This window comes from Chrysochloris asiatica, unplaced genomic scaffold, assembly GCF_000296735.1.
Source record: "Chrysochloris asiatica unplaced genomic scaffold, ChrAsi1.0 scaffold00007, whole genome shotgun sequence".
In the NCBI taxonomy this organism is placed as follows: Eukaryota; Metazoa; Chordata; class Mammalia; order Afrosoricida; family Chrysochloridae; genus Chrysochloris; species Chrysochloris asiatica.
Window position 1 is genome coordinate 832,421 of NW_006408525.1, and position 12,894 is coordinate 845,314.

The following is a 12,894-nucleotide window of genomic DNA, read 5'->3' on the forward strand; positions in this document are numbered from 1 at the left end:
CGGCTTGGTGGGTTTGGACCACCAACCTGGTGATTAGCAATCCAGTGCTTATCCTATATCGCCACTCTTCTTTAGGCTTCGCCTTTTTCCAAATTTGCCGATCTAGGTGGGAAGATTGCCCACCAAGAGAGACACAGCCGCTCTCACCCTCTCACCTTTCATTCCTTTCTCTCGGCGGGGAGACTACAACTCCCGTGGTGCTCTGGGAAAGGAGGCGGGAGAGCGTACCCGGGAAGGGACACGGGGGCGGGCTTTCCGGGCGTGTGCTTCCGGCGTCGGCGGCCACGGCCGGGGACGGTGTGAGAGCGGTAAGATGGCGGCGGCGGCGGTGGTGGAGTTCCAGAGAGCTCAGTCTCTACTCAGCACCGACCGGGAGGCCTCCATCGACATCCTCCACTCCATCGGTAAAGGCCGTCGCGCCCCCTCCCCGGCCCCGCGGGCTCAGCTTGGTCTGTGTTGGTCGGCAGCGGCGGAGCGGGGCCGTGCTAGCCGGCTCTGGTGCTGCTGACTCACTGTGTGTGTGAGGGGGGCCGGGCCGGGGGCACAGGCCGCTCGGGACTCCCTGGGGTCCCCTGGGTCCCAGTCCGCTGAGAAGCCCTGAGGCGATCCCCTCCCCGGCTGCTGACTCACGGTGGGCTCAGCGTGGGGGGTGGGAGAGCGGGCCGAGCCGGGGCTCCCTCCCCTCGCCGGCGTTGTCCTCGCTGTGGCCCGCACGGACTGGCCCGGGACCGGGAGCTGTGCCGACACACTGGCCCCGAGTCGAAGTGCCTTGGCGACACCCGCTCAGGACAGGCATTTCCCGCCGTTGTTATCAGCACTGTCTGCCCAGGGTGGGAGCGGGAGCGCGAGCGCTCTCCTGGAGTTTCCTTTCTACGGGACGCTGGGCGCTGCTACTTCTCCCCACTACGGCCCACTACGGAAATCTCCAGCCAGGGGATCCACTTTCCCCCTGCGGGGCACACGGAGGAGACCCGCACTGGGATTGGCCTTGGGTTTGAGGAGGGGACCTAGACCTTCTAGTGCCCCCCTGTAGGGTGGAAGAGTGAGGTGTTGGGGTGGGACCGACCGGCTAGAGGAGGTGACTATTCGCCCCAGTGTCCACTGTAGAGGTTGTAAATGAGTTCAGAGTTAGTTCTCAGTTGCGGAGTTAAGGGAACTCTTGGGAGGCAGCGGCGGCGCATTGCTGGAGAAAACAAAAATTAGTATGATTGTGTCTTGGACTTGCACACAGTAGGAAAACGGAAAGGGGAACCTCAGGTCGCCGCTTCTGACAGCTTTCTACTGGAATGCAGGTGGAACAGAAAGAAATGTAGGATGCAGAGTTTAGCTAGGGCACGGACTAGCTGTTAACGTACAGTAATGGGATCTTCTAAATAATGTAGTTGGAGAAGATTGGAATGGGATCAACAAGTAGTATGAGAACGTCTGTATATGGGACTACCAGGGTGTTGGCCTTTATGCTGACTTTTGTTAGTCTGTTGGAGTTTGGTACTCCTTTCTGGGCACGGAGAGAGGACCGTGACAAGATGTTGAAATAGAATATTGAAGGAGAGGAGGTGGGGAGTCAGGAAGCTTCTACCAACGGATGATACTGGTACAGTACAGGGTGTTTGCTTTTGAAGTTCTGTCCTTGACTTTCATTACAGTTACAGACCCAAAGTCATCTCCATCACCTGTGTGCTTTTTTCTGTGAGTACTCATGTGAGAAGCATGACTTCAATTTTTTGTTTTTTCTGTGCCCAGGTGCCTAGTATTTTGTTGTTGTTGTTGTTCTTAACGCAGGAATTGTATACAGTGAGCGTATTTTTTTGTTTGCCCTGAAAGCTTCCTGGCTAGAGCAGACTTGAGTCATGATGGTTGACAGCCTTACTTTTTCCGGACTCCATCATGGAGTCTCAAAATCTTGGTTTTTGTCAAGTCATGATGCCTTGTAAGAGAAGTGATAACCAGTGGTGGTAATGATTGCAATGGCCACTGCTCACCTGGAGCGGCCATTGGAGCTGTAGAATAGTTTTAGTAACAGTTGAAAGTGGGATAGATAGCACAAAGTTATTTTAACAGGACTTGAATCCATTATAAACTAGCAGTCCCTTCGTAGTGTAACTTGTTCAAGATCAGCACTGGACTGGGAACCACAAGGGCGGCGGTTCAAACTCTGTACAGGGTCGCTGTGAGTCGGAACCAACTTGACAGCACTTAACACAAATAAAGTTTATTTGGAGTCCTGGACGGCTCCTTGGAAACCCTGTACAGTGTCGCCATGAATCAGAACTGAGTCGGTGGCATTGAACAACAACAAAGTTTATTTAAAGGCTTTTGACAACTTGGTCTTGGTCATTGGAATTTAGTTAGGCAGGTAAATATACAGGCATGTTTCATGTTTTCATATAACATAGGTGCCCAGCATGGGCCTCAGCTCTTGTTTTCATTTTGCTTTAGCTAAGTGACTACCACAGACATTCAGTGCTTGTGGGTAATGGAAATTCTAACTGGTAAAATGAAAAGATACCAGTGAATCAGAGGAGGAATCTAGTTTATTGATTTAAAGGAAACATGTCCTACCTATACATGGTCGTTTTATGCTTTCTTGTCTAAAAGTTTTTCTACACACTCTAGACTTTGTTTTTTGGTGACTATGCTTGAGCTTGTAATGGGTCTTGTGAGGGTGAAATTTCCCTCAGTTTTCATTTTTTTGTCAGAATTCTAAGAGGGTTTGCATTTTCCTCTCCCAGTGAAACGAGACATTCAGGAGAATGATGAAGAGGCAGTGCAGGTCAAAGAGCAGAGTATCCTGGAACTGGGGTCTCTTCTGGCGAAGACTGGACAAGCTGCAGGTAAGTGCTACGAATGGATTGCTTCCTTTTCACCCAAAATGATGGGTAAAGTTTCGATTTTCTGTTGGAGTGAAGGAGCATGGGTATGCATCCATATATTTAGCTAATTGGTGATCTAATTCAGTTTATTTTCTTGGCAACTTGTTGAACTAAAGTCCCTTAGCAGGAAGTGAAATGACCTTTAGCCTCAGTTCTTTAATGAAAGTGTTTTGTTCTGCAGGTGAGGGAAGATCCTTTTCTTTTGGAATAGAGTGGACTGTGTTTTGTTTCTGGTTTCTGTTGTCTTGAAATCTTACTGTATTTCCTTATGTACAGTAGCAGTGTTCAGTGGTTTGATTTCACTGGACAGCTTTGAAGCATTTAAGGTGGATAGTGACTTTAGGCCTCTGACTTAAAAATGACTAGGGATGTTGCATCTCTGCAAAGGACAGTGACTCACTGTCTTTTTTTTCCCCTGGTACAGAATGAGTAAGATATTAAAATCAAATGGACAGAGCCTTCCCAAGACTTTATTGGTAACTAGGACTTTCTGCATATTAGTGCTCAAGCATTCTCATTGTACTTGGACCGTTGACTGGCTAGGTTTGAGGTACTAATTCTGATTATAGGTGTGTGTCCATGCAATAAGGAGAGGGTCTTGACCTGGAAGGCCTTTGGCCAATAAATTGGTAATTGATTTTGGAGAGAAGTTGGCTTAAAATTAAAATGTGGTTATTTTCACCTTTAAAGAGAATTTTAAAAGTATCTGATTAGAATGTATTAAGTTTTGGTTAAGTGACATTATGAATTACTGTCCCTAAAATTATGTTGTTATCCAAGAGAATGATAGGAATAAGTTAACAAAACTTTTTTGAACTTGAGAACTAAGTTGTTTCCTAGTTAAGCATAACTAACTTAATAGTTTTTAGACTCAGTCAGTAGAATGCTGAGTAAAGGTGTATGAGATTAGAAAGATGTGTTGCATGGGTTTTGTATCTTGCTTAAAATATCATTAAAAATACTAAGCATAAACATGGTTTAGCTTATGGAAAACTTAAAATAAATAGGCATTTTATACATGAGGAATCTGAGCACAGAAAAGTTAAATAACATACCCAAGGTCTCTTGGCTAGTAAATGTAGACTCAAGATTTGAGCCCTGTGGAGTTCCACTTCATAGTCCGTGGCTTCTTGGCACGATTATTACTTTCCTATAGTTACCTACTTAGGGATTATCAGTGTTGATTTTTTTCATCTTAGATTGACTTCTTTCCTATTTAATACGCTGTGAATTCCTTTTGCCTGTCTGTTAGTATGAGCTTGTTGTTAAGTACTCTCAAGTTGGTTCTGACCCTTAGCGACCCTGTATAGGGTTTTCAAGGAGCTACTGGTGAGTTTGAACTTCTGACCTTGAGGTTGAGTGCTTATTCTACAATGCCTCACCAGGACTCCAGTATGAACTTGGGGTGTTGCAAAACAGTGTTGATAATTAGTACATACAAAATTCAGTGAGTATGACTGAGAGTAGATGAAGTGATTTAAGTTTTTTCTGTTGTTGAAATATCCAGATTTCTGCTTTTCTTCAGTGGCATGGATAATGTAAAACAGCATGCAGTATAGCCAACACTTAGGAAATTTTCTTGTAAAAATATTACTGTTTGGCTTAAAATTCCTATTTCATGCCATCGTTTTCCTTGCCATCCCCTTGTGACCTAACACTCTAGAAGCCTTGAAGTTTACAGCTAACCCTATTAAAATTGGGCAGAGTGAAGTGAATTATGAGGATTTAAAATTATCTTTTCCAGGTAGCGTATCCTTGTTCTTTAAGAGAGTTTGATGAATAGAGACAGAACATACAATGTGTAGTAGCAGTCTTAAGGAAGTCTTGGTTTATGTTCACTTACCATCTTTGTTATTAATAAATGATAGGTTTGTGTTGTTTGTTTTCTTTGATTTTCAACTCCCTGAGAAAAAAAAACGTTTATTTTATTAATACTCAATTTTGTTTCTTATACATTTAATATGCTTATTGTGTGCCGTGGAACTAATGCCGACTCACAGCGAACCTATAGGACAAAGTAGAACTAACTCATAGGATTTCTAAGATTGTAATCCATGGAAGCAGATTACCACATCTTCTCCTGTAGGTTCAAATTGCAGACTTTTTGGTTAGCGGGCCAAGCACTTAATCACTGTGCCACCAGCAGTCTGCTCAAAAAGTTTAAGACAAAGTCCCTGACAACATTCATTTCTGCGTTAGTGAATTTTAAGACAATATCTGATGTGTTATAGTGACTGAAAGTAGTGATTTGTAGGCTCACAATTTGCCGATATTATAGCCTGATATTCTTAAAAGGAATATGATGAGTTCTATAAGATTTGTAAAAGGAAAATCTTTTTGTTCATGTAATTGCAAATAATCACAATAAGAATAGGTAGAAGAAGTCAATATGACTTTAAGGGAATGAGAATAAATAACTCAGTACATCTGAAATTGGAAAGAAACATAAGCAATATGAATATAAAGCAATAGTAAGATAAAGGAGAAAATCAAATTAGTTTTTTTTTCCCCCTTCAAAAATGGCAACGTTGAGCTAAGAAGAATAAGGCTTAGTGCTTGGAGAAATTATTGTAATGCTGGTAGGTGACAGGGAGAAAGGCAGAACTGCTTAGCTGATGTTTTGCTTCTGCCTTTTTCAGGAAGGAAAATGATTTTCAAACTGAAAAAGATAGAAATAACACCAGAAAGAGAATTAAAGCCAAGGTAGGTGAGAGAAGAGAGAGCAGATAGTCTCTTTTAAGAAGTTCAAGTTTCTAGGCCCTTGATAACGTCTGTCTTTTAATATGAATAGAATAGTTATAGCAGATATAATTATAAAGCCACTATAACTATTCTAAGGAAAATCATGAGGGTTGAGAGGTATAAGGGAACTAAGAACAGACAAAACATTCTCCTTTTCAAAAAGCTTATGAAAAAAAATGGATTCCATACATGGCAAACTGGTAATCTACAGTAAAATTCTGGGACAGATAATTTGATAAGGAAAGTTTAATCAAAGCAGTGGGTTTATTAAGAACAACTTATTCCAAACTCATCTTAGTCCTCTCTTTTTAGTTAACCATGCCAGACTGGTAGATTTGTAGAGGTTTCGTTCCGCTGTGCATAAAGTCGCTATGGGTCGGTACTGACTTGATGGCACCTAACAACAACAACAACAACAACAACAACAACAACAACAACAACAACAGACCATGGCTGAACTGACTCCACGGCACATAACCACCACCCCCACCACAGACTATGGCCTATCAACTGTTTTTATAAATCAGGTTTTATTAGGGGCACAGTAATATTATAGAGGCATGTTTGTTTACACAGTTTCTGTAACTGCTTTTGTAGTACAGTGGTTGAGTTCAGTAGTTGCAGCAGACACTGTATAACTAACTGCAGAACCAGAAGTATTTACAATGTGGCCCTTCCCAGAAAGCTTGTCAGCCTCTGCAGTGGACTTGTGATAGAAACTATGTATCTGATGTAAACAGATGATTTGAACATTTGTCGTAATCTTAATATGACAGGTTCAGGTTATGGATTACAGTGGTCTCACGAACTATCCACACTGTAAATCAGTAGATCATTTGTTAACCTGTTGTTGTTATGTGCCATGGAGTTGGCTCCGACTCACAGCGACCCTGCACAGGGTTTCCGAGGCTGTAAATCTTTACGGGAGCAGAAAGCCTCATCTTTCTCCCGTGGAACAGCTGGCAGTTTCGAACCGCTGACCTTCCAGTTCACAGCCTGTTTTAAGGATCGGTCCTTGTTCTTCTGTTTAGCATTTTAATTGGCATCTTGGCTAAAGCCATTTCAGAAGGTGTGCTTATTTTTACAAATGATTCAGTATAGTTGTTGTTAAGTGCTGTTTAGTCAGTTCCGACCCATAATTACCCTGTATAGGGTTTCCTAGGAGTGGCTGGTGAACTTGAACTGCTGACCTCGCAGTTCAAACCGGCTTTGCAATCCAGTGCATTGACCCACAGCGCCAAACCAGGACTCCAACTCAGTATAGTAGAGAATAGAATTAAGATTCAGAGTTATTTGCCAAAGCCAGCAAGATTAAATTCAGTTGTGATAAATATGTTTTTGTTGTTAAGTGCTGTCGAGTCGGTTCTGACTCATAGTGACCCAGTATAGGGTTTCCGAGGAGCAGTTGGTGAGCTCGAATCGCTGACCATGCAGTTCAAATGGCTTTGCAGTCTGGCGCATTAACCCACAGCGCCACACCAGAACTCTTGTGATAAACATGTTGTTGTTGTTGTTAAGTGCTGTGGAGTCGGTTCCGACCCATAGCGACCCTGAACAGGGTTTCCAAGGCTGTAAATCTTTACGGGAGCAGAAAGCCTCATCTTTCTCCCATGGAGAAGCTGGTAGTTTTGAACCGATGACCTTGTGGTTTGCAGCCCGATTCGTAACCCCTACGCTACCATAATTAAAATATTTATCAAAATGGAAAAAGGGAAATGTGCCTGCCTTGACAATTGTTAAGTGCCATCGAGTCGGTTCCAACCCATAACAACCCTGTATAGGGTTTCCAAGGAGTGGCTGGTGAGCTTGAACCAGTGACCTTGTGGCTCAAACCGGCCTTGCAGTCCTGCACATTAATCTGTGCCACACCGGGACTCTGTCTTGATGGTAGTTTATGGAAAAAAATTTTTTTTTAATGGATTCAATCTTAACCAGCAGTGCTATTAGAAAAAAGCTAAGCATGCTGTCCTGTTGGTCAAACCCGATCTGGAGCATTGCTTTCGTTTCTTGAGTACCACATTTAAGAGGTATTTTTGCAAGTTGGAGTTTGTTCGGAGGACAACTCAGAGGTTAGAAACCCTAGGACGCTGGAGGAACAGTTGAAGTGATAAAGCTGCTTAGCTTGAAAAGGGGCAAGTTATAGGGAGATGTAAATGACACTTTAAATATTTGAAGCCATTTGAAAGGATATAGACTCATGTTTCAAAAAAGGACAATTTGGCTTGACCAACAATGGAATAGGCCACAAGTTGTTCAAGCATACTAGGAAATGTGGGAGAAGGGACATTGTACTAGACTACTTTTTAAAAGCTATGATTATATAATAAAAATTTACATAAATTCAAAAGGAATATGAGGGGGAGAAATCACTGTAGGCTAGAATTAGCATGGAAGATTTAGCTGGACCTAAAATGATATAGGATTATATAAATTGAGAAGATGGGATTGCAGAATTAATGTGACATGTCTGTGTGAGTGTGAGTGTCCATGTAGGGGTGAATGTGATGGCAGGTGAGGAAAAGTCTTAGTGGGAATCAAAGATTTATATTGGTGAATACTTTACTCTGCGTAAAGTTCTTTAGCATCTGATGGCGTCCCATGCATCTTATGATTATTCAGGCAGATGAGGATTTTAGGTTGTTAAGTTGGTGTTCTAAGGAAGATGAGGTTTCTTGCCCTGAATTAGAGTTCTCAGGAGGGTGGAGAGTGTTAAAGAGGCAGTGGCACTAAGGTAATTTTAACCTACATTCCAAAGGTACTTCCTTAGTTGTTTGCTTGGAATATTCTGTCGTTTGTACTCTTGGACAAGTGCATCTCTAGTTTAACATTGTTTCTAAAGATGCTCTCCTAGAGTTCCTTAACTCGCCCTCTTTCTTCTTTAGGAGATAAAGAAAACTTGTTAAAGACTTTTTTTTTTGGTCACAGTTAAAGACTTAGATTTTGCAGATCAATGAGTGATTTTAAAAGAGCATGTAACAAAACACCATAACTGTAGGTGACAAGTTTAGTTAGGAAAGTGATATTGCTAAGAGGCTAGCATAGGGTTTATTGCTGGAAGGAAGGAAAAAGGAACTTGGAATTGATTGCCTCTCTTGGTTTAAGGGAAACTGCTAAGGTAAACTTAGAAATTAAAAAAAAGAAAACTACTTTTATATAGCCTGATCATATATGTTGCTTGTGGGGAGGTGATTTTGTCCAAGGTAGGCAGGGACATAACATGTTTCATGTTCTAGAATACTACTTTTTGAGAGTGTGAGTGCTTTGCTGTTTGTTTTTTGTTAAGATAGATAAATGAGTCAGAAAGTCATGGAATTTTTCTCTAGGACTTTGATCATAATCCAGTGTCTGAGTGGAGACTAGAATGCAAGCTTAGTATGTGACATTAACTTACTTTTGCTCTTGTTACCTGCTGGGACGACTTTAAACTTCTCTAGAAAGTTACATTTAGACCAATTCCAGTGACAAGTACTAATTTTATGATTTTGTTTTTTTAATGTGTATTTTGTCCCTAATATCGATGTATACTTTTTCCTTTCTGAATTCCCTTCCACACAGAACTTGGAGGACTCCTGAAGTATGTGCGACCCTTCTTGAATTCCATCAGCAAGGCTAAAGCAGCTCGTCTGGTCCGATCTCTTCTTGATCTGTTTCTTGATATGGAAGCAGCCACAGGGCAGGAGGTGAGCTACCTTAATGGCTGAAGGTAGACAATATGGAAAAAAATCTGTTTTAGTGAAAGAAATGCCTGCCTGCACTGTGGTACTAATGTGGAAGGGACAGCTGGGAGGACAGCTCAGGATTTACCATGTCAGTTTCTCTTTGTTACAGGGCGTTTGATACTTTGGGTCTGTTCCATGCTTTGCTTTGTAAGTGGAGATTGTCAGTGGTCCCTGGAATCCTCATTACATCAGGGTCACAAACTTGATTCTTGTCTTTGAGGTATTGTATTGCCACATCGTTGTAATGTTTTCTGTGTCTGTGGAACCTTTCATGCTGTGTCAACAAAACGCTTTGTGAGTACTAATTAAATCTGTGGCATCCTTTCTTGGCATGTTTTATACTGCATATATGCCTTTACTGAGGGATGAACCATCTATCTGTTTGTGTCTCGAGTGTGCAGAAGTAACTCTGATATTCTTGTATATGTTCTCAACAAGTTCATACTAGACTTTGAGCTATATTTGAAGTGTATCTGTCTGGAATCACTGACTTCTTCCTAGGTTGTTTTTTTTTTTAAAGTTTTTATTGTGAATTAAGTGATAGTTTACATGGGAGAACATTAGCTTTACATTCATCCTATTGTATTTCATTTCATTGCAATGGTTACAGTGCGCTCCATGCATCATCAAACAACCAAAGGGTACACTCTGGAAGTCTGCCCCCTAGCCCTCAGCACACAGACCCTCTCCCTCCCTGAGTCCAGAGTCCTGTCCCCAGTTGCTCCATCTCTCCACGTCATCATCTCTGCCTCCATCTCTGGTGTCACTGCTTCTCTGGATAGGGTCCTGCACTCCGCTCTTCTCCCTTGATGGTCCCAAGGACCTCCGCTCCTGGACTGCAAGATCAAGACTCCCCTCCTTTTGTTATAAAACATCTACCTTTACATTTGCAACACCCACAAATCAGTCCTGATAGCAGTTATTCACTATTGAACCCCAAGAGTCTTATCCCTATCTCCTTTCATCAGCCCTGTCTAGACAGGTTGGAAACCTGTAGAGATTCTTCTACCTTCTCCCTTACCCTCTGGAACGAGGCTCCCTCTTGAAAGCTTGTAAGCCAGTCATTTCTTGCCTTTGTAGCCCCCAACATTTTAAGTAGCCAATGTCTAAGTTGCTCATCCCTGTCAACACTGTGTACTGAGGGGGTGGGAATGATCCTCACTGTAAAGATTTGTTCCCTCTTTTGAGCTACTGCATCCATAGGTATAGGTCAAGTTCATCAAATTGTAGTGGATTATTCTTTTTTTTCCTCTTTTTTCTTCTTATAGTCGAGTTCTGATCATCCAGCCATGGAAGCCAGGTCAAGTGGGTACTATTTGCAAGTATAGGTGTTCTTGTGCATCTCCCCTTACTTCATATTAGCTGGACGCTTCACTCTCGGCTCTAGTCCTCTGTGGCCATGTCCCTGTGTCTGGGCCCAGGAGTCCCCAGGACTTGGTATACTGCTGGCCAACCAGGTCTCAACCCGGGTTGACAGGAGTCTATTGAACAAGGTTGGACTTAGCTCACAGGTTCATTGCTGTCCCCCCATACGCACACACTTTCCTGTATCTGTGACCAACGCGGTCACCAGCAAGAAGACCACATGCCTGCTCATGTATTCCCCTTGAGTCTCATTCTTGGAAGGGGATTTGCTCTGAGGGGACCCGACCGCTTGCCTTGATGGCTCCCAGGTTCATAGGAGACTCACACCAAATTTGCAAATCATTCTGCAGAAAGTGGCAGATTCAAACAAGGGTATATTGTGGCTGCTTACAGGAAGACTATAGTTGTCTTTCCTATTGATATCCCAGTCAACATTCATTGAGTGCTTGCTGTTTGTTAGGGATTGTCACAGACACTGTGGAGACAGAGATAAAACCACAAAGACATTAGATTATGTTTGAATGGAAAGTCAGGCAATAAGTATATGAAACCTCAGATAGTATAAGAGCAAGGCTTGGAACTGTTAGCTGTAGTTTTTTTCCCTTGTGGATATACAGTAAAAGGTATGAAAGACCACAGTAACATAATTGAGTAAACAATGAGGCATTTCAAAAATCTAGCATACATGTTGTTTTTGTTAAGTGGTATTGAGTCAGTTCCAACTCATAGTGACCCTGCGTAGGGTTTCCAAGGAGTGGCTGGTGAGCTTGAACCAGTGACATTGTGGTTCAAACAGACCTTTCAGTCCAGTGCATTAATCTGTGCCACACCAGGACTCCTATCACACATGAGTCTTACTTTAAAGTCATGTCTTTGTAAAATCTGGTTTCTTGTCCTTTTGGCTCTTTGGGGTCTAGTTTAATATTGTAAACTAATTTAGAGAAAATTGATTAGAAAAACAGTCTTTTCATTCATTAATTATTTTCACTCGCCTCATATGCTTCCTGAATAAGGAAATCCAAAGAATTAATGCCTTCTAATTATGTTGTTGGTGAAGAATATTATTTTACCATGGACTAATCTGTCTTAGAAGAAGTATAGCCACACTGTTCCTTAAAGCAAGCATGGTGAGACTTGGTTTCACATACTTTGGACCTGTCAGGAGGGACCAGTCCCTGGAGAAGGACATCATGCTTGGTAGAATGTCAGCAAAAAAGGGGAATAGTGTCACAATGACTGCCACGGTGAACTCAGACGTAGCAAGGATTGTGAGGATGGTGCAAGAAGGGGCAGTGTTCTGTTTTGTTGTCCATAGGGTAGCTGTGAATCAGAACCAACTTGGTGGCACCTAACAAGAACATTTCTGACAAAACTGTATTCCAGATTGTTTTTGTTAAGTGCCATTAGTGTTAGTCCTAAATAATAGTGACCCTCTATAGGATTTCTGAGGCTATAAATCTTTGTGGGAGCAGAAAGCCTCATCTTTCTCCTGTGTAGTAAGTGGTGGGCTCAAACTGCTGACCTTGTGATTCACAGTCCAGTGCTTATGCCACAGAGCCATTGTGCTTCTCTATTCCAGGTTGTAGAGCAAAACTAGATCATATTTAGATGGCTGCCTTTTGAACCAAAGCATTAGGATTATTTTTATGAATAATTTAAAAGAAAACATGGTTTTTGTTAGGAGTGTTGGTCTTTTCTAACTCTTAACTTTTTTTTTTTGTACTTTGTGTGTTTGAAATTGGGATACCTTAAAATGAGCTGACCAAAATGTTAGTTTGAAAATGACTAGTAAATATTTCTTGAAACTCTTTAGGCAGAAAAACGTGTTCCTTCCCACAATTTAGAGCTGACTCAGTAGATAAGAACTGTGTTTGCTTAATAACTAGTTCTAGTCCTACTCCTTTGTAGAAGTCTATCCAATCATAGTTTGTTTTATTGTGGTTGTTAAGTGCCATTGAGTTGGTTCCGACTCAAAGTGACTCTGAATAGTGTTTCTGAGGTGTAGCTGGTAAGCTTAAGCTGCCAACCTTGCAGTTCAAACCAACCTTGCAGTCCAGTGCATTAACCCACAGCGCCACACCAGGACTTCTAATCATATTTGTTAAGTGCTATGAGAGTCACTATGAGTTGGAACCTATTCCATGGCACACCACCACCACCATTGGGTTTCGAATGAGTGGCTGGTGAACTTGACC

The 12,894-nt window shown here is 42.1% G+C and overlaps 1 protein-coding gene across 1 annotated transcript in view; it reads left to right on the forward strand.

Moving 5' to 3' along the window:
• Nucleotides 1–279: 279 nt before the first annotated feature.
• PSMD11 (proteasome (prosome, macropain) 26S subunit, non-ATPase, 11) overlaps nucleotides 280–12,894 on the forward strand; it is a 44,184-nt gene continuing 31,569 nt past the window's right edge. Inside the window, exons 1-3 of the mRNA XM_006832310.1 lie at nucleotides 280–404; nucleotides 2,733–2,834; nucleotides 9,171–9,295. Of these exons, the coding sequence (XP_006832373.1) occupies nucleotides 314–404; nucleotides 2,733–2,834; nucleotides 9,171–9,295 (318 nt within the window). The 5' untranslated portion in view covers nucleotides 280–313. The remainder of the gene's footprint in view (nucleotides 405–2,732; nucleotides 2,835–9,170; nucleotides 9,296–12,894) is intronic.